This window comes from Beta vulgaris, chromosome 2 (genome assembly GCF_026745355.1).
Source record: "Beta vulgaris subsp. vulgaris cultivar EL10 chromosome 2, EL10.2, whole genome shotgun sequence".
NCBI lineage: Eukaryota > Viridiplantae > Streptophyta > Magnoliopsida > Caryophyllales > Amaranthaceae > Beta > Beta vulgaris.
In genome coordinates this window covers 51422747-51441487 of record NC_079203.1, presented here as the reverse complement: position 1 = coordinate 51441487, position 18741 = coordinate 51422747, and the positions used below count along the sequence as shown (strand labels likewise).

The 18741-nt window shown below is 34.4% G+C and overlaps 2 protein-coding genes across 4 annotated transcripts; one reads left to right on the top strand and one right to left on the bottom strand.

The window, feature by feature from the left end:
• The first annotated feature begins 4926 nt into the window (after positions 1-4926).
• Positions 4927-8690, top strand: LOC104906953 (probable UDP-arabinopyranose mutase 2). Its single transcript, XM_010695796.4, has 4 exons — positions 4927-5431; positions 7460-7710; positions 7802-7970; positions 8073-8690. The coding sequence occupies exons 1-4, from the start codon at positions 5117-5119 to the stop codon at positions 8403-8405; spliced, it is 1068 nt and encodes a 355-aa protein (XP_010694098.2). The 5' UTR covers positions 4927-5116; the 3' UTR covers positions 8406-8690.
• Positions 8691-9331: 641 nt separating this feature from the next.
• On the bottom strand, positions 9332-17522 carry LOC104906961 (tRNA (guanine(26)-N(2))-dimethyltransferase 2). Of its 3 annotated transcripts, XM_010695809.4 has the most exons (13): positions 17064-17522; positions 15135-15443; positions 14929-15016; positions 14041-14162; positions 13298-13437; positions 13130-13202; positions 11968-12056; positions 11718-11823; positions 11258-11473; positions 10939-11133; positions 10405-10482; positions 9651-9831; positions 9332-9553 (listed from the first exon to the last, which is right to left on the bottom strand). In XM_010695809.4, exons 1-13 carry the CDS (start codon positions 17388-17390, stop codon positions 9546-9548), a joined length of 1932 nt encoding a protein of 643 aa, XP_010694111.2. In that variant the 5' UTR covers positions 17391-17522; the 3' UTR covers positions 9332-9545. The 3 variants fall into 3 exon arrangements, with proteins under 3 accessions (XP_010694111.2, XP_010694108.2, XP_057248757.1); XM_010695806.4 differs by having other exon boundaries at positions 9332-9831; positions 17064-17521; XM_057392774.1 differs by lacking the exons at positions 9332-9553; positions 9651-9831 and adding an exon at positions 10044-10084 and having other exon boundaries at positions 10404-10482.
• Positions 17523-18741: the final 1219 nt, after the last annotated feature.

Genomic DNA, 18741 nt, shown 5'->3' with positions numbered 1-18741 from the left:
TTTATTTACCATTTTGCCATTATTAACCCGTATTCCTAAACCCTAACCCTAATATTAACCCTCTAACCCTCCCCCACCACCCCACCACGCAACCCCTTGCCTACCCGCAGCAAGCCATCCTCCCCCCACACCAGTCACAGCAAGCCCCCTCCTCGCACCCCGCAGCACCCCCTCCCCACCCCAGTCAAACAGACCCTTCCTCCCCCAACCCCTACCACAGCCTCCTCCTCCCCCACTCCCACCCCCGCAGTAGCCCCCACTCCCCACCCCGGTAAAAAAATACACCATCAGACCCGCAACAATTAAAGAGAAAGAAAAAGTGATTGGGGGTCGTTGGTTGAAATCGACGGGGGTGGGGGAAATTCGACGGAGATCAACAGGGGTGGGGGGAATTCGATGAAAATCGATGAGGGTAGGGGGAATTCGACGAAAATTGACGGGCTTGTTGCAGGGGTAGGGGGTTGTTGCGGGGGTGGGGTCGGGAAATCGACGGGGGAGGGGGCTGCGGGGGTGGGGTGGGGTGGTGGGCTGCTGCGGGGAGTGGGGATGGGGGAGAGGGAGGGGAGGTGATGGTGGATTGGTGGTGGTGGGGTTATGGTTTGAAGTTAGGGGGTTAAAATTAGGTTAGGGTTAGAAGTTAGGGGTTAGTTTTAGGGTAGGGTTAGAAGTTAGGGTTTAATTAGTTAATTAGGACTAATTAGAGTTTAATTAGGGTTAGAGGGTTAATTAACCCTTAAAGCTAACGGAAACTTAACGTTGTTAGTCAGTAAGGGTACTTGGTGCATTTTATGCCAATCACAAGGGCATTTGGTGCATTTCTGAAACAACAAGGGTACTTGGTGCATTTCTTGAAACCTCAGGGTACCTGGTGGAAAAAACAAAATAAATTAATAGTGTAATCTAAATAATCAGTTTTAATAGTTTTTTAATTCTCTATATATCTAGTGGATTAACTACCCACTGGATAGATGTAGCATTGTTTGTAGGGTTGCTTATTAATCTAAATAACATGAAAAGTATTTGACTTGGGCTTAAAATTTTATAAGTGGAGCACAGTTAAGTTTGATTAAGGAAAGTTGTGAATAGGCTTGAATTTTTTTTACTAGATTTATATTAAATTTCAAATTTATATAGATTCATGAGCTGATCTATGATAATGTGCGATTTATAGAGAATTTTTATCATACGACTTTAAATGAATTCCTGAAAAAATAACGCTATATACAATAAGCAAGCAAGTAATTAGAATACCAATCTCGCTCGCAAGTAGTAAAAATATGATTGAAACTTGTATAATCAACTGCATATGTAACCAATTGTGATTTTCACACTCGAAATGGCTTCCAAGGTTATTACAAGCACAATATAAATAAATTTTTAAACAACTCCTTGTTAAGTACTAGTTATAATAATCTTCTATTAATATCACGAAAGTTATTATTGTTTATAATTTCTTGTTAAGTGCTAGCTATACTTTTCTATTTCCATCACATTTACACTTTTTTCTCTCTTAATTACAACACCTTTTCATACTTTTTTTTCTTGTACTATCTACTTTTCAAGTAATACAAAACTTGAAATCAACTAAAATTGGAGGAAACACTTTTAGTTAAGTGGAAGTCACCAAGAAGAGAGCAAAAGTTTGTTGGCCAACATACTCATTCAATGTACATAATTCCCATTGACATTGATATATGTGAATTAATACTAAGCATGTTGTTAAAACTTCAAATTGGATTTAACCCAAATCATGCAAAATCAGCAAAGAAATAGTTTAAAAGAGGTTGAAAGCAAAATGAATTGTTAAAGGGCCAATAAAAGTGTCACAATACCTTAAAATTGAAGTGCGACAAAACCCAATTAATCCTCTCATATATGACCCTTCTCGATCGTATTGTTACTTTTCCATTTGTCCAAGTCAAATCAACCTAACTTCTGTTCCACTTCCACTTTTAACTTTTTGATTTCTTCCACATATAATTCCGCACTTTTCTGCGTGTCTACGAGTGTTAGATTTATGGCACGACCTTGAGTCAACATGCAATCAGAAATAGATATGGTAAATCAAGGATATCTTGTTTTACTGGTCAAGATTGAAGTGTTATGAATGATATATTATAGTTTCGAATATCCTTTTCTTTTTTTATACTTTGTACGACCTTTATGGCTCATATACGCATCAATATATATATATATATATATATATTATAATATATATATATATATATATATATATATATATATGGCAATTAGCACCAAATAAATATATATAGTGATTACAAAATCAGATAATACTAAAAATTAGTAGTTGAGATCATGAACTACTGTATAATATTTTTTACTCCCTGCGTTTTTTTAGATGTAACATTAGACTTTTCACACTTGTCAAGGCACAACTTTGATCGATAATATCTCTAATTGTATAAAAGTAAAAATTATATATTTGGAAAGTCTATATGTATACTCCCTCCGTTCCCTGAAGATCTTCCCACTTTCCGTTTAAGGGTGTTTCCAAAAGATCTTCCCACTTTTGCTTTATTCCTTATTTGGCAAAACAAATTTCCCTATTTACCCTCTCATGTCACTATCATATGGTCTACTATTACATTATTAATTCAATTTTACTCCCTTTCTCTCTCCTACTTTAACCCCTTTTTATTTGTTTATTTATCTTAACCCCTTTCTCTCTCCTACTTTACTCACACCATGCCCCACACAACTTGATTTTCCTTGGTATCTGTAGGAACAGTAAGTGGGAAGATCTTTAGGAAACGGAGGGAGTACCATGATGCATCAAACAAGATCCCACATGACTATATTTTTTCTTATGTATAAATTACAATTAATGATCAAAGTGTATTGGATAAATAGTGTCCAAAGTCAATATGTTACATCTTAAAAAATGGAGTATATTATTCTTTTGAAGGATAATTTTATAAGTTATATCTACCTTATGGATAATCCGTCCACTAAATATAGACAATTAAGAAAGCACTATTTATAGACGAGTTGGATTTCACTAAACATTTTATGAAAAATTGGTGGATAATCTATCTCTAGCGAGTAGTTTATCCACCGGGTAGATAGAGTTATATTTCTAATTTTATCTAACAATCGGATCACCATTCATAGTGAACAAATTAGAAGTAATTTGCAGTAAAATATATAAAACAAAAGCAAACGTTGCTAGAATTATGAAAAGGATATTGTTATTAAGAAATACGGACGTTCGAAAAGAAAATTATGTCTCTTATCTAAAAAGAAAATAGGTCATGGTGGATCTTGTTATCATATAAGTGTTACACTCTAAAAGCAATCCACTTACCTTTTTTGGGTGTCTTTCACATTTTAGGATTTGATATATGCAATCTTAAAGACTAACAGTAAGTATTAAATGTATGGCAAATCTTACATTGATTAGTGATATTTTGTTTTTACTTCAATTTTGAGCTTATTACTATATGTTTGTAGCTCTTATTATTACATATCAAATTTTCAATAAACGATACTATAAAAACATATTTCCTTCCTCTGTTTATACATGATTACATGAGTATGTGTGAATATAATTAATACCTTTAAATAAAATATCAATATGATACTGGAAATAAAAGATTAGAAATTCATTACTTTACATATCGGCTTACCAATTAGTTTACCTTCCTATTCTCAATTACTTCATGTGATATGTACCCAAAATTTGGTGCCTTAAGCCTAAAAGTTGACTGGAAAATGGAAAATTTTACTCTTGAAAAGTGAATTCATACCATTAATTAACAAGTGAAAATAGTAACTACTTGAAAATGAGGGATAGTTCGGCTGGTTAGAGCTTCCTTTCCAATTTCAGGTGATCTTGAGGTCGATTCTCATCCTCGTCCTTGTGGCTCATTCGTACCAAAAATAATAATAATTAGTAACTACTTTCATATAAAGCACGTAGTCTTGGTTTAAAACATCCAATATCTTTTATTGCTTGGTCCTGAGCTAAAGTTCCCTTGTTAGTTGTTACCAATATTCTTTACAGGGGAAGTTACTGTAGTTACTAGTTATTGATGAACATAGAACAGGACACATGAAATGCATACCTAAGATAAACAACATAAATGTGAAGTGCATAACTGTCAGTATAATTGAAATAAGGTATTTTCATGTAGGAGTGGTTTGATCATGTGAAAAATATATATGAGATGAACAATTTGACACACTAATAAACATCTCTATTTGCTTTTTCCAATTTCATAACTTTACTAAAAAAAACAAATTTTCGATTGCGCCTAAACTAAGTTCATTTTTTGAACATTTTGGATGTACCTAGGTCATGGTATTAGTACATCCTTCACATTCTCCACTCTCCAGCAATATGTTCTCTGCACGTGAGCACAAGGATGAAAATGTGAGAGGATGCAAACTTACACTTATGCAAATTATAACCTAAAAATGTAAAATAAAATCACTCGTCCATACACATATACAAATTATTTCTTACTTTTCACATTTGTGTCATTTGAGATATAAAAAAAACCAAATCTTTTGTAAACTATCTTCCATCAGGATATTATTCATAAATTCGACCCGAGTATCCAATGCCAAACTAATTTCAAATTATATATATATATATTCACACTATCATCCATTTTCCCTCCAATCCAACCAGATTTATTTTTTTTATTTTTTACTTTAATAGGAATATTCTTTCCTTAAAATTAGAAAATCCATTTCAACTTTTTTTCCTTTCAAAAAATTAAAATTAAAAGACTATTCTATTTTTAATCGATTATATTTTATCCATAAAACCATAAAAATAGGCCCCCCAAAACAAGCTCTTTCCTTCACTTCCCAAAAAAAATTAAAACAAACCCTTAATTTAAGGACAATTCACAAGAAAAACCCACGTGCCTCTCACACTCTTCTTGCATATCTATTAATTTTCTTCACAAATAAAATCTATCTACAAAAAAAAAAAAAATCATAACAAATCCCTCAAAAAAAAAAAAAACTTCTATAAATTTCTCAAAACTCCTATTCTTCTTCATTCCTAACTCACTTCCTCATCTCACTCACTTTCTCTCTCATCCCCTGTTTTTCACTTTCTCTCTCTTCTCCTGTTTTTGCAACAATGTCAACTTCTGCAACTCCTCTGCTTAAAGATGAACTTGATATCATCATACCCACAATTAGAAACCTTGATTTTCTTGAAATGTGGAGGCCATTTTTTCAACCTTACCATTTAATCATTGTACAAGATGGTGATCCTACCAAAAAAATTCATGTTCCTGAAGGTTTTGATTATGAACTTTATAATAGAGATGATATTAATAAAATTTTGGGTCCTAAAGCTAATTGTATCTCCTTTAAAGATTCTGCTTGCCGTTGTTTTGGTTACATGGTTTCTAAGAAGAAATACATCTACACCATTGATGATGATTGCTTTGTAAGTTTTTTTTTGTTGAAATTTTTAATTTTTTTCATGTTTTTTGATTGGTTTTGTTATCTGGGTTTTGAATTATTATTGGTTTTTTCATCTGGGTTTGTTGAATTTTGTTGGGTTTTGAGTTTTTTCTCTATTTTATCAATGTTTGTGCTTATTGAGTTTTAGGTTTTGATTATAGATCTTAATAAAGTTAAGATTTTGATTGATTTTGTTGGTTTAATGTGTTGTGATCTAGTGTTGCATGTAATTGGAGATCAATTTTTTTGGCTAAATTGGTAAATTGGAATTTGCATGGTTGAATACATACGACCTCCATTCCTTCCTTTTTAATAGTTATCCTTTTACTTTTGACCCTATTCACAAATTTTCCGTTGACAGGTTAAGAGAAAATATAATCATATGATATGAGGTCTTGTTTGATTCTCGATATGTACTCTTAGAATATGAACTTTTAATATTTTTTTAAATATACAAAATTAGAGATATAAAGGATTAAGGTAGTGTATCGGCATTCGTGAAAAGTGTTAGTGTATTTATTAAAAAAGAACGGAGGTATTATATTTGATGGAGATTGCTACATCTACCCACTGGGTAAACTACCCATTAGGCATTAGAAATAGATAATTAAAATATAAATAATTTTGCTGAATTGGACTCCACTCAATATTCTCTAGTGGGTAGATTACCAAGTAGGTAGACAAAGTTTTTCCCTATATTTGATTATTTGTAGTTAGGAAGTAAATTGATAATGTCTTTGGAACACAAATAAGCGGTTCTAGGAATCTAGGTTGTTAATTGTGATTTTGTAGAACAATGTGATTCTTTGCTGATATTTATGCCATGAATTTTGGTGTGATCTTACTTTTTGTAACTTGTAAGTGATTGTTTTTGTATTGTTACCATAGATCTAATGCATGACACTGATTCTAATATTTTGCATGCTATTGAATCATATTTGTATTTTTTTTTTGCATTGATTTCTGTGACTATTTGCCTGAACGTGAACTTTGCATGAGATTTTCCTGATTATGTTTCATCTGTTTTCCCTGGTACCACACTTTTTATGTCATTAGTTGAATAAAAGTAACAAACTTTTATTCCACAGCAATATATGATGGACTAAAATGTTGCAAAAAAATAGAAAGAGATGCATTCTATTAGTATCTGTTTCCTTTTAACTCAAGAAATCATTGTAATTTGATGTGCACCTATAAGATTTGAAAGCAAAAGGCATAAAAAGCTAACAATGAGGACGTTTAAAATCGAAAATGAATGTTTTTTTGCTCATAACAATACTTTTAATAGTACATTCAATCAGAACTGTCTTATATAGTATCAAAAATGCTGTTTATTGAAAGTTAAATATCGTCATCTTACTATAATCGCTAATAGATGGGTACAACGGATACTTTGATTTCGATATGCAACATTTTTATTCAATGTCCTGACTTCAGCGTTTATAATTATGTTCTACAATCAATGGTGTGAACAAAAGAGTTGTTCATATCGGGTATATATTGGGAATTTCTCAACTGGTTAGACATCTAATGGGATAGAGTAAGCCCATTGTAGTCATCATATGGTATTAGATAAAAATTGCAAGTCTATAGCCTTTTTATGCATGAAGATGAAACTAAGTATTGAGAGAAGATGTCCAATGATAACATAGGCGACAAAAATAATGATTAGAATTAAACCCGCAATCAAATCATTAATAGATCTTGTACTTGGTTTAAGAAACAGTTTTTCTTGTAGATTTTATATTAGGAGTGTGACATAATGTTTGAATCTTAATGTGTTGTTCAATACTTGACTGCTATTGCTGATACTAGGTGCAGTCGATGCAGATTTCTTTATTATTAGCAGCTTATGATTTTCCTCTGATTCTGTGATCCTTGTCTGTTGTCATTTCCCCCAGCCCCCCACACAGGAATCATTTGATCTGCTAATTCCTTTACGTATTATACATTAATGATTACGTTAGTTTTCCTTCTAATGTTCCGTAAATATAATCTTTCTGGGGTATAGGTTGCCAAGGACTCATCTGGCAAAGATATTAATGCTCTCGAGCAGCACATTAAGAACCTTCTGTGCCCGTCAACACCTTTCTTCTTCAACACTTTATACGATCCTTTCCGTGATGGTGCTGACTTTGTCCGTGGATACCCCTTCAGCTTACGTGAGGGTGTTCCTACTGCTGTTTCTCATGGTCTCTGGCTCAACATCCCTGATTATGATGCACCTACCCAGCTTGTCAAGCCCCTTGAGAGGAACACTAGGTAGTGCACCCATCCATTATCAAGCAGGTCTTTTTACTCGTCTAAATCAAGTTGTCACTTGATTAATCTTTTGTTATGTATGCCATCTCAGGTATGTGGACACAGTTTTGACTATCCCCAAGGGCACATTGTTCCCCATGTGTGGTATGAACTTGGCTTTTGATCGTGAGCTTATCGGCCCTGCCATGTACTTTGGTCTCATGGGCGATGGTCAGCCTATTGGACGTTACGACGATATGTGGGCTGGATGGTGCACAAAGGTATAGTTCTCTTTCCGATTTACTACCCACATATCCTGCAGCATGTTACTGTGTCTTTCAATGGCAATGTATGTAAGCTAAGGGTTAATGGTTTTTGCATAGGTCATCTGTGATCACTTGGGATTGGGAGTGAAAACCGGTCTTCCCTACATCTACCACAGCAAAGCTAGCAACCCGTTCACGAACTTAAGGAAAGAGTACAAGGGCATTTTCTGGCAAGAAGAAATCATCCCCTTCTTCCAATCTGCTGTTATTCCAAAGGACTGTACCACTGTTCAGCAGTGCTACAAAGAGCTCGCTAAACAGGTCAAGGATAAGTTATCCAAGGTAGACCCTTACTTTGACAAGCTTGCTGATGCTATGGTCACATGGATCGATGCATGGGACGAGCTCAACCCACCCAAAGCCGAGTTGTCTAATGGTGACGCCAAGTAGATCAACCAACTATCCAGTGTTTACATTATTTTCATGCTTTCTCAAACTCTTTTTGTGGCATATTTAAAACACCCATATTCTGAAACTTGTGTTCAGAATTAGTGGTAATATGAAGTATATTTAGTAAAAGCTGCTCTTATATACTGCATTGATTTTCACCATTTCTTTTCTGACTTGTTTTGGTCAGTATTAGCTTATCCAGGATTGATATTATAATGGTCTTACAGTTACATTGGCCTTCTGCAGGCCATGAGTTTTAGATCAATAAAATTTTATGCTTCGGTACTTCTGTTATTTGGATTTATGTTATGTTCCTGTTGTGAACTGTGATTAGTTGGGATACTTGGAAAATGGAAACATCAAACTCTAACTCCATTTTATTTGTAAATTTGGAATTATGAAATCTAGTTTCACAAACTAATCATTGCTAATTGAGACTAAATAAAGACAGCTAACCAAGCAAGAAATAAAAATTGAAGCAATTAGACTCTATTCTTTTGGACTGAATTAGTGAAAATTCAAGTCAATTCAAACAAATTCGATTTAGTTAGTTTCTCTCACAGTTTTCATTCACTTCAGTCCAATCCAAACGAACAAAGCCTTAATCACTCAAGTTTAGACAGTTTAAAGGCCATTTCAAATATCTACAAAGACCTAGTGCCTTACTAAACAAGTAGGTTGATGTTAAACGGCCTAACCCTATATGCCTTTTACAAATTTGCATAACATTTTTCTACTTTTCAACGTCTTTTATATAACCTTTTCACAAGCTAACTATTTATCTTAAGAAAAAGAAATTGTAGTTTGATTAACCACAATATTCAAGTATTTCGAAACCTAGAAATTGTAAAAAAAAATATGTATATAGTTCTTGAAAAAGTGGTATCCAAATTGTCAAAATTTGTAGCACCAATACTACAAAACAGTTCTGAAAAAAAGTCAATTAATTAAGATATCATCATATAAATTAGCACAAAACTGCCAATAATATTACAGAAGCAAACAATTACATGTGAACGTAAAAATCTAAAACATAGACCAAAATCAGAAAAATGTAGACGCCTAACTAAATAAAAGCCAAAATTTTATCATCTGTCGCAACACAGGATGGCTAATGGCTTCATAATCTTGGACTTCCCATCAGCCCCCTGTTGAGGTACATAAAACCATGATTAAGAGAGTGTTATGCTCATGAATCAGAGGTATTATTGTCCATCTTTTGACGCTTAGCATCAGATTCTTCACCTTCTTCGTAGTTGGCAGACCCTTTGATGGCCTCTTCACCCATAAGAGACACGTGTTTACTCGTAATTTGGCGGCCAGCTCTGACCTTTGGCCCCCAGTACCTTTCTGGATTTGGAAGAAAACGCGCAACTTTCTTTGCCTGCGCCTTGCTAAGAGAGGCGACTGCTCGGGTAAAGTTTGCCTGGTAGATGATTCAACAGAGTACAAGAAGGATGAGATTTCAGAATTCGTACTCTGAAGAAAATTGTTTCACTTCTCTTTTCGCAGCTCAATGCACAACTCATTGACACTTTGACCATTATTATCTTTAATTACCAACATACAAGTAAAAGAAATTAGAAAATACTCATCAGCAAAAACCTAACAAGATCCCACTTGACAATACTTTTTCTTCAACATTGGTGAGAATTAATCGTCAAAGTTGGTAAAGTTTGACCTTTGAAAAAGGAAGTGTTGCAGTTCTTCAGAAACGACAGTAGTAATTGACACTTTATATTTATGGCTATACATTGTGAACTAAGACCATTTTTTCTATTACTACGCATCATAGGCTCATACCAAAACCAAACACATAATATAATTTATCTTTCTAGATGGACTTGGGATATATGACAAAACATAAGACATACCTCCACAAAAATACATAAGCAAATTTATCGAGATTAGACGAAGCCAAATGTGGCATAATGTTTTGATTTAAAAAATAGTAATATATATTGTGAGATGAGAGGGAGGGAATGAGAAGAGTTGCTACCTGAAGTTCTGGTTCCTTGGAGAGTATCACGGTTCCTGGTTGATCAGCAGACTGAGATTTAACTGGGTGTTGTTTCACCTACACCACAGAAGTCAGAACACAGCTTACACTAATAGACATTGCTCTTTGTGGAAATGTAATGTTTATATGCCAGCCACCAGTATGACCAAATTTGTTACATTACAGAACAGAATGCGGTTTAGTAGTGATAATAAGGCCCTCTCAAGTCTCAACTCGAACTTAAAAATTCATTTCCATTTTAAATCAGATTTAATCAGAAAAATGACCATCAATCAGTAAAAAAAACCAGTTTCAGTCAGTAACAGTTCGAAACGATTAAAAACAGTAAACTTATAGATGAGTAAAATACTGAAGAATCAGCAAAAATAATTTTAATCAATAAATTAATTTCATTTTAGTAAAGTTAAATAAGTGAAAAGGCCGAAATCGAGAAAAAAAAAACGAAGGTACGAAGTTCTTAAGAAGTACAAGATCTTAGAAACAGGTAGCTCAAAGCCTCAAACTACTTCTTACCCAGCAACGCATGATGTCCCAAATGACACTCATGGGAGCATCCGTTTTTAGACCAAGAGGACTCGCGTGTGTTCCTGATATACGATACCCGGCATTCAGTACTGCTGATCTCAATATTACAGCTGAAGGAGACGTGCATTTCAATGTTCCACAAAGGTTGTGCAAGCACAAAAACAATGGAACATCAGGCAGCTCCTGCAGGACACATACAATTATATGAGACCTGTTGAATGGCTAACACAAGCTCATAACACATTTTCATGCATGGAGACTTTAATTTAAATGATATTAAGGATCACTTCTTTAAGACATGATATACCTCTGAAACAGTTGTCAGCACAGCAACAATGCGATTATAAGCAGGATAACGATCCTCCATAGCTTTCACATCTGATAGTATGGAGGTCACCCACTCTTGATCATGTATAGGAGCAGACCATATAGGCCCACCCATGTTATATCTTTTATTACAATGAGTGCATTCTTGTGGGACAACAGGACCACTGCCAGGATAGTATTTTTTCGAGTTGCTGTTCTGGAGAAACAAAAATAAAATAAAATATATGCAACTTCAGGGTGGGAAAAAGAAGTGAGCAAAAGACCTATCATAAATACTGCTACTCAGAAATTTATGTAACCTTCCTCTCTTTGTAAGAAAAAGAACTGCAAGTACTTGCAAAAGATATCCAATATCCAAGAAAGTGGCAATTGCCCAATTTGCAGCACTATAGACGGAAAGAGTGCGTCAAAACTGTCAAATAGTTCATAATCAAAATTACCTTAGAGACAGCTCTCCCGAGAGGCTGGAGATGGAAAGAATCACATCCAACACACTGGTAAACATATGATAGTTTAATAGGAGTTTCCTTAATAGCGCTTGCAGAACTGCATTGTGTCATAAATTTGCAAAAGGATCAACTAGAGAAGGTCAAAATCCAAATTCCTAACTGTAACCAGGAAAATTTTAGTATTGTCGTCTGCTCTGGAAATTAAAGCTAACATCATAAATTGTGGAAAAATAACCCCCACCTGTATATACGAACAAAAACCCGGATGTAAAAATCCATTTGTATAGAGAGTACAGGAACAATGTGCCGTTTATAGCGATTTGCATGGCTCTGCATAGTACCATCAAAGGTTAGCACCAGTGGCATACATATTGAGGAGGCCCAACATAATTCAAAACTTTCCAAATATAAGAAACAACATATTCTAGAAGAAATGCCAAAAAAAACTCAGTTGACTACATCACTACCCTACTGTTATGTGTAAAATTTCTCCAAGGTGGGTACATATATTAAACCAGAGAGGAAAACTCAGGTCTGCAGTAAGTTTGAAATGTTTATGAATTTATCCCTTTAAACAGCAAGAATTAAGAAAAAGATAACTCTTTTCCATGTGTTACCATAGTCCATAAATGAGTCCTTGTATTGACAACCGATTGATCTCTTTGCAAATCATAAACAGTCAGAACTGCGGGTCTGAGAAAGTGCTCTTATAATCAATACAAACCTGCTCAATATGCCTAGGTCATTACTCATTACAATTGCATTAATTCCACAAAAAAGTATTGTCACAAAATCCAAAAGTCACAGACATATCATTAAGAATGTTGCTGGTCACAGTCCACACACCAGCTATGGGTCGGGTCTTCCATTTTCAACAATGTTTAAAATTTAAAGTCATCATTTGACAACTTTTTTACATCTAATCACAATTGTACCATACCAAACATCACACAATACTGATTAGTCAAATGGCTTTTTCCAATACGGCATATAACATAACCAGCAACACCCTAATTACATATCTGATGTCCTTCGTTCTCCCCCAGGTAAGAACCTTATAAGAGGCAATGTGTATCAAAATGGAATGGTATAACCATCACCTAAGATCTAAGCATGAACTATGAAGAAGGGGCTCTTCTTCAGGCCTCACCGTCAACAAAATATTCAACCACATTGATCTCCTTGACTATCAACTAATATCATAGCATAGCAAGATAATGCTTATCATACGAAAAAAAAAACAGAAAAATAAGAAGTAATCCATTCCAACTTTCCAAGCTCTTGAAAAACAATGAAATCGTCAAATGGAAACAGAAAGTAGGTAACATTGGTAAAAACGGACATGTGAAAATGGTTAAATTTCTCTCAAGGTAGAGAAACCAAGGCAGAGACAAAGTTGGTACCTCAATGCTCGCCAGCAAAATCCTCAAAGCCATTTCATGACAGTACTTAGCTTTCAATGGAATTGCACCATACCTGTTTGAATAATCAACCATTATCACTATAGTATAAAATCTACAAGCAGGCATGAGAGCTCAGCAAGTTACAACAAAGAGGAGCGAACTACATACTTCGAATAGCAAACCTCTGCATGACCTCCACACAATACTGCCATATCTGTGGCTGTGCACATAAGCATGCCTCCATCCGCAACAGACTGAACAGCGGAGTCCAAAAACACAGACGGGGAACCATATGGATCAAGATCAACCTGCAAGCAAATTAACAATAAATAATAGTACGTTTCTTAAGAGAAAACAGAGAGAAAAAAAAAGGCAATTCTTCAGTTTCCAACTTTAGCAGAATATTAGTTTAAAAATCCAATATATTAATTAGAAGTTGTAACATTAAAGGTTCGAAAGCAAACTCCGCCAAGATCCTCTACATAAAGACGAAAAGATCATACAATCTGTTTGAAAAAACACCCTTCATTTTTATTTAGATGTCCCCTTTGAACTATTGCACTATTCACATATCCACTTTGACCTTAATTTTTTACTAATATATAAAAACAAACACTATCATGTAAGATGTTGAATGTCTCAATGAATATTTTAATATATCGACTTTTCACAATTTTACTAATGGGCAATCAAAGATATAAATGGTCAAAGTTGTGCATCGGCAAATGTGAAAATCAAAGTGGATCAACTAAATAAAATGAGTGGGAATACAAGATATAAAAAGAGAGAACAACTCCCTTAATAATCCATCCCTGAGTTTTTAGTAGCGAGAGTGAAGAGTGTATAAATACAGGAGAGTTCATACAACGGTTATGCAAGACAAGAAAAAATCCACCAAGTAGAAAGCCTACCACTTCGAATTCTTTCGGATGAGTAAGCATATAAACTCGAGCATCAGCTAGGTGAGATTCCACCTTTGAACATGCCACTGAACCATTAAGTTTTATGTTTCTCCGGCATGCTTCAACAGAAGCTGCAGAACATTCGCACATACTATCAACAAGACAGCTATTTAAATATAGTGGTGCACATGCAAAGTACAAATATATGTATCTTAGAGGGTGTTTGGTATGAGAAATTTTGATGTAGGAAACGGATTCAAATAAGTGTTTCCATTTCTAATTGTTTGGTATGAGTGTTAAGTAACAAATACCGTTTCCAAGGGGAAACATAATCCCCCATTTGTTACCCTTATCAAACTAGTGGAAACAAATCACGTTTCCTTCCTCAATCATAATCCTCTCAATTGTTTCCATTCCACTAAGATACCAAACAACAATTAAAGGTAACGGTTATTATTTCCATTTCCCCTCCTTATCCAAATTCTTTCCATTCCGTTTACGTTTTCCATACCAAACACACTCTTAGACATCTACCGGCTAAGCCTCGATGTATAGGCCACACTAGACTTTTGTGGTCAAAATTTCCTAACATCAACAATATATTTGAAGTTATATCTTTGCTAGATTTAGCTTGACAACTACTTATATAGGATTCTCTATCCCAGTAATGGCCAAAATTAAGGCATTTACAAATCAAATATGGCTTACTATTTTGAAACAGAAAGAAGTATATGAACTATATCCAACACCACAGCATGTTCACTAATCAACGATAACCTACTAGCAATTACAAGAGAAACTGACCACGTCCATGTATAAACCGTACATAAATTATTAAACAGCTTCCTTAATATGCAGTGCTCGAACTGAAATACATTAATCTTGGAAGAAGCTAACCTTTATCATTGTCCAAAGCAACTACCTTAGCAATTTCCTCTACTTCACGAGCGTATCTCAGAGCTCTTAAACCAGAGGCTGATAAAGCCTGCAGATTTGCACAAAGAAGATTCATGTCAGAAACACTACATTGCAGAAACTTTAATACAAGCTCCCTTCAGCATCTACGCCAAGATAGACAAAACAACCAGATCAAACTTTGATACCTCAAGGACTGTTGGCGGCTTTAGCTCCCGCGGAGCTTTTCCTCCAGCATTCTTGCTTGGTTCTCCCGTGGTGCCACAACAAGCATCCTCAGGTTTTGCTTCGGGAGCATTACCATCATGAACACCATTAGTTGTCTTGGATTCAGCAACAGATTCTACTGACACATCCTCAGAAGCAGGGGAATCAGATTTTTCTTCAGATTTTTTAGATCTCCCCTTCGGTTTCCTTGACAAAAATGCTTCATGCTCTTGCTTACGTTTGTTTATAAATGTTCGCAGGACAGCAATGGACATGTCCCGATTGTTAACCTGATTAATATTCAAAAAAAAAAAAGATAACAACTTCCAATCATGAAAATATTTTTGCAATAACAATTATATTACCAAAACACTGATGTCAAGCAATCTACACGTCGTTCTGCCAAAAGAAAACAAAGATCGTCTTAGTATGACTAGCACTTTCAAGACCTCTAGAGTGTGGATCACTAAGGACTAGTTCGCAGGTTTGAAAAACAGTCAGACAAGCAGTATCAGCTGAAGAACCTCGTATAACACCCTATCATTAGGTTGTACAGCTTGTCATTCCTCAAGCACTTGCTTCTCCCAGGGAAAGTCATTCAAATGGTAACTTTGATAAATCCCAGCTCAAAGAAAGCTTGGTTAAGCACAAAAAGGAGGAAAAAGAAAAACTTTCAATATAACATAATCATACCTCTCATATCTTCAATCTGAATGAGCAAATTATATTTGCTAGTGCATTCATAAAGTGATGTCATCACATTGGCAATGCAATTAGTTGTCTATGCTTATAGTATATTACAAATAAGATTTCACTGATGAATTAAACATTTCCCACAAAATATCACACAACTATGACTCTATCGCCCCATTTGGTAAGAAGTCATAAATGGTGGGAATGGTAATGCATTATAGTGTAAATTTGTACTAAAAATCCAATGTCATTACCTATGGTAATGCTACTTCATCTCAAAATATTCATTTTCTTCCTAAAATCTCATTAGTATCCATACCGCTTGAAAAGGTCGTATTGAGTGGTAATGGAAATTTAGAAAGGGAAACCCATGTTTTGTGATAAAGTTTCATTCATATGGTCATTAACATGAGAACTTCTTTACCAATTTACACTAAATCTCATAACCATTACCATTATTTATGACCACTGACCAAACGGCCGGTATAAAGAACCAGAATTTGAGCCTAAATTACAAACATGAATCAACATTACAAAATCAATACCAATATTCATACACATCAAAACATTGGCATCACATTGGCAATGCAATTAGTTGTCTATGCTTATAGTATATTACAAATAAGATTTCACTGATGAATTAAACATTTCAAATATCAGACTCTATCGCCCCATTTGGTAAGAAGTCATAAATGGTGGGAATGGTAATGCATTATAGTGTAAATTTGTACTAAAAATCCAATGTCATTACCTATGGTAATGCTACTTCATCTCAAAATATTCATTTTCTTCCTAAAATCTCATTAGTATCCATACCGCTTGAAAAGGTCGTATTGAGTGGTAATGGAAATTTAGAAAGGGAAACCCATGTTTTGTGATAAAGTTTCATTCATATGGTCATTAACATGAGAACTTCTTTACCAATTTACACTAAATCTCATAACCATTACCATTATTTATGACCACTGACCAAACGGCCGGTATAAAGAACCAGAATTTGAGCCTAAATTACAAACATGAATCAACATTACAAAATCAATACCAATATTCATACACATCAAAACAAATCACAGAAATAAGATCAATTCATCCAATTGACATATGAAAAAATAACCTAAAATGAGCCAATCATTCGTAACACGATATAAAGATAACAACTTTAAATTAATAAACTTTAAACCAAATCTAAAACCCTAAAACCCACTACAAAAACAAACCTGTGCTTTGTTGAAAAACACTTGGTTTTCACGATGCATAAGAATCTCAGCTTCTCCTTCCTTAATAATGGCGTAATCATTCAAATCAATAGAAGCAGAGTTGTCTTTATGTTCTTCTTCAACTGACCCATCTTTTGAACTACCCATTTTATCAAACCCCCAGTACTTTTTGCTGATTTTTCTCTTCAAACTTTTCCTCAGAAGTTGAAAAATAGGGCAATTTAAGGTTTTGATGACTTTTTGAGCGCACGAAGAATGGGAGTAGTGAGTGAAATTTAGGGGTCGATCTCGTTTAAATTTGGGAAGTTGGGAGAGCAATGAGTACATACACTTAACACAAAATCGGAGTTAAAAGGGGGCAAATTTATATCATTTTATGAATAGTTGAATACATGTTCAGTGATGAATTACGATGGTAACGGAGTGGCTCCTTTAATTTGTCGACTTATGAAACCCTATCTCCATGATTTTCAGAGTCGAAATCTCATTTATATGTAGTAAGTATTTTTTTTTTAAATGTTTTTTTGGATTTATAAGAAAATAAATAAATAAATAAAATCGACCTTAATACCATGAATTTTGGATTTTTGTGATACATTTGCGAGAAGTGTTGCCGTTTGGAATGGAAAACTGAATTGTTTTTGAGTTTGTCTCATGACTTGAGTCTTGGAATTATCTTTGAATGAAATTTTGGCTTCATGTGAAAGGAGGGTGCATTTCTGAACATGCTCGGATGATGCATTTGATGAAAATGCTAGTTTGGATATTTCTTCATTTGTTTTTTTTTTGTAGTAATTGAAATGTTGTCGTTTTGTGTCTTTGGGTTATGAGCTTAGAATTCATTAAAATATTTTTTTAGATTCGTAAAATAAATAAATAAAATTGACCTCAATACCACAAATTAGCATGCATGTCGAATATTTTTTTTTTTTTTTGAAAGAAAAGGAATTTCATTAATATTTCGTCAAACGGCACTTACAAGTCATTTCTGAAAAACATAAAATTCTAATAGAAATACATATCACCCTAGAAATGTAAACATCGCAGATTTGACTTAATTTTGCCTTAATAAAAATCTTCATCTGAAGCAATGCAATCTGTGAGTTCGCTCTGGTTCGGCATACGATCTGCAGATGCGAAAATTTTGGGATGAACGTACTCCAATAGTCTTCCATAATTTTACAGAAGTTGTGAAACCCTAATTTTTCATGTTGAGTCTCGAACTTCAACCAATGAGAATAATTTATCATACCTAAAAACAAAAGAACCATACTCACAACTCCCATAGGAGAGAAGGAGATTTCCAAAACAAAAACTAAAAACCCCATAAAAGGGTTTGAGAAAATCTCGTAAAGAGATACTAATTTATTGAACAAAACAAGAAAATGAACTAAAAACTGAAAATAAAAGGGAAAAAGGGGCTTACCATGGATGAAAACATCCATGGCAGCCCCCTAATTGATGAAGAAGGGGTAAGGGAGGCTAGGGTTTTAGAGAGAGAAAAGGAGAGGGGAGGCTAGGTTTTTTCCCAGCTCAAAAAAAAAAAAAAAAAAAAAAAAAATGCATGTCAAATATGGTGCACCCTTTTGTGAACGAGTTCATGATCTAAAGAAAAATATTGTTATATGTGCTCCTTAAATAATCTTACAACTTGTTTTACGTTTTCAAAACGGTCGTT

What these genes read in the sequence shown, in the direction of transcription:
- LOC104906953 (XM_010695796.4), top strand. Translation starts at nt 5,117, where the DNA reads ATGTCAACTTCTGCAACTCCTCTGCTTAAAGATGAACTTGATATCATC. An exon ending in CCATTGATGATGATTGCTTT is followed by an intron (nt 5,432 to 7,459) that starts GTAAGTTTTTTT and finishes TCTGGGGTATAG; the next exon opens with GTTGCCAAGGACTCATCTGG. An exon ending in GGGCTGGATGGTGCACAAAG is followed by an intron (nt 7,971 to 8,072) that starts GTATAGTTCTCT and finishes GTTTTTGCATAG; the next exon opens with GTCATCTGTGATCACTTGGG.
- LOC104906961 (XM_010695806.4), bottom strand. Translation starts at nt 17,390, where the DNA reads ATGTACTCATTGCTCTCCCAACTTCCCAAATTTAAACGAGATCGACCC. An exon ending in AGCCGCCAACAGTCCTTGAG is followed by an intron (nt 15,017 to 15,134) that starts GTATCAAAGTTT and finishes GCAAATCTGCAG; the next exon opens with GCTTTATCAGCCTCTGGTTT. An exon ending in TTTTGCTGGCGAGCATTGAG is followed by an intron (nt 12,057 to 13,129) that starts GTACCAACTTTG and finishes GGTACTATGCAG; the next exon opens with AGCCATGCAAATCGCTATAA.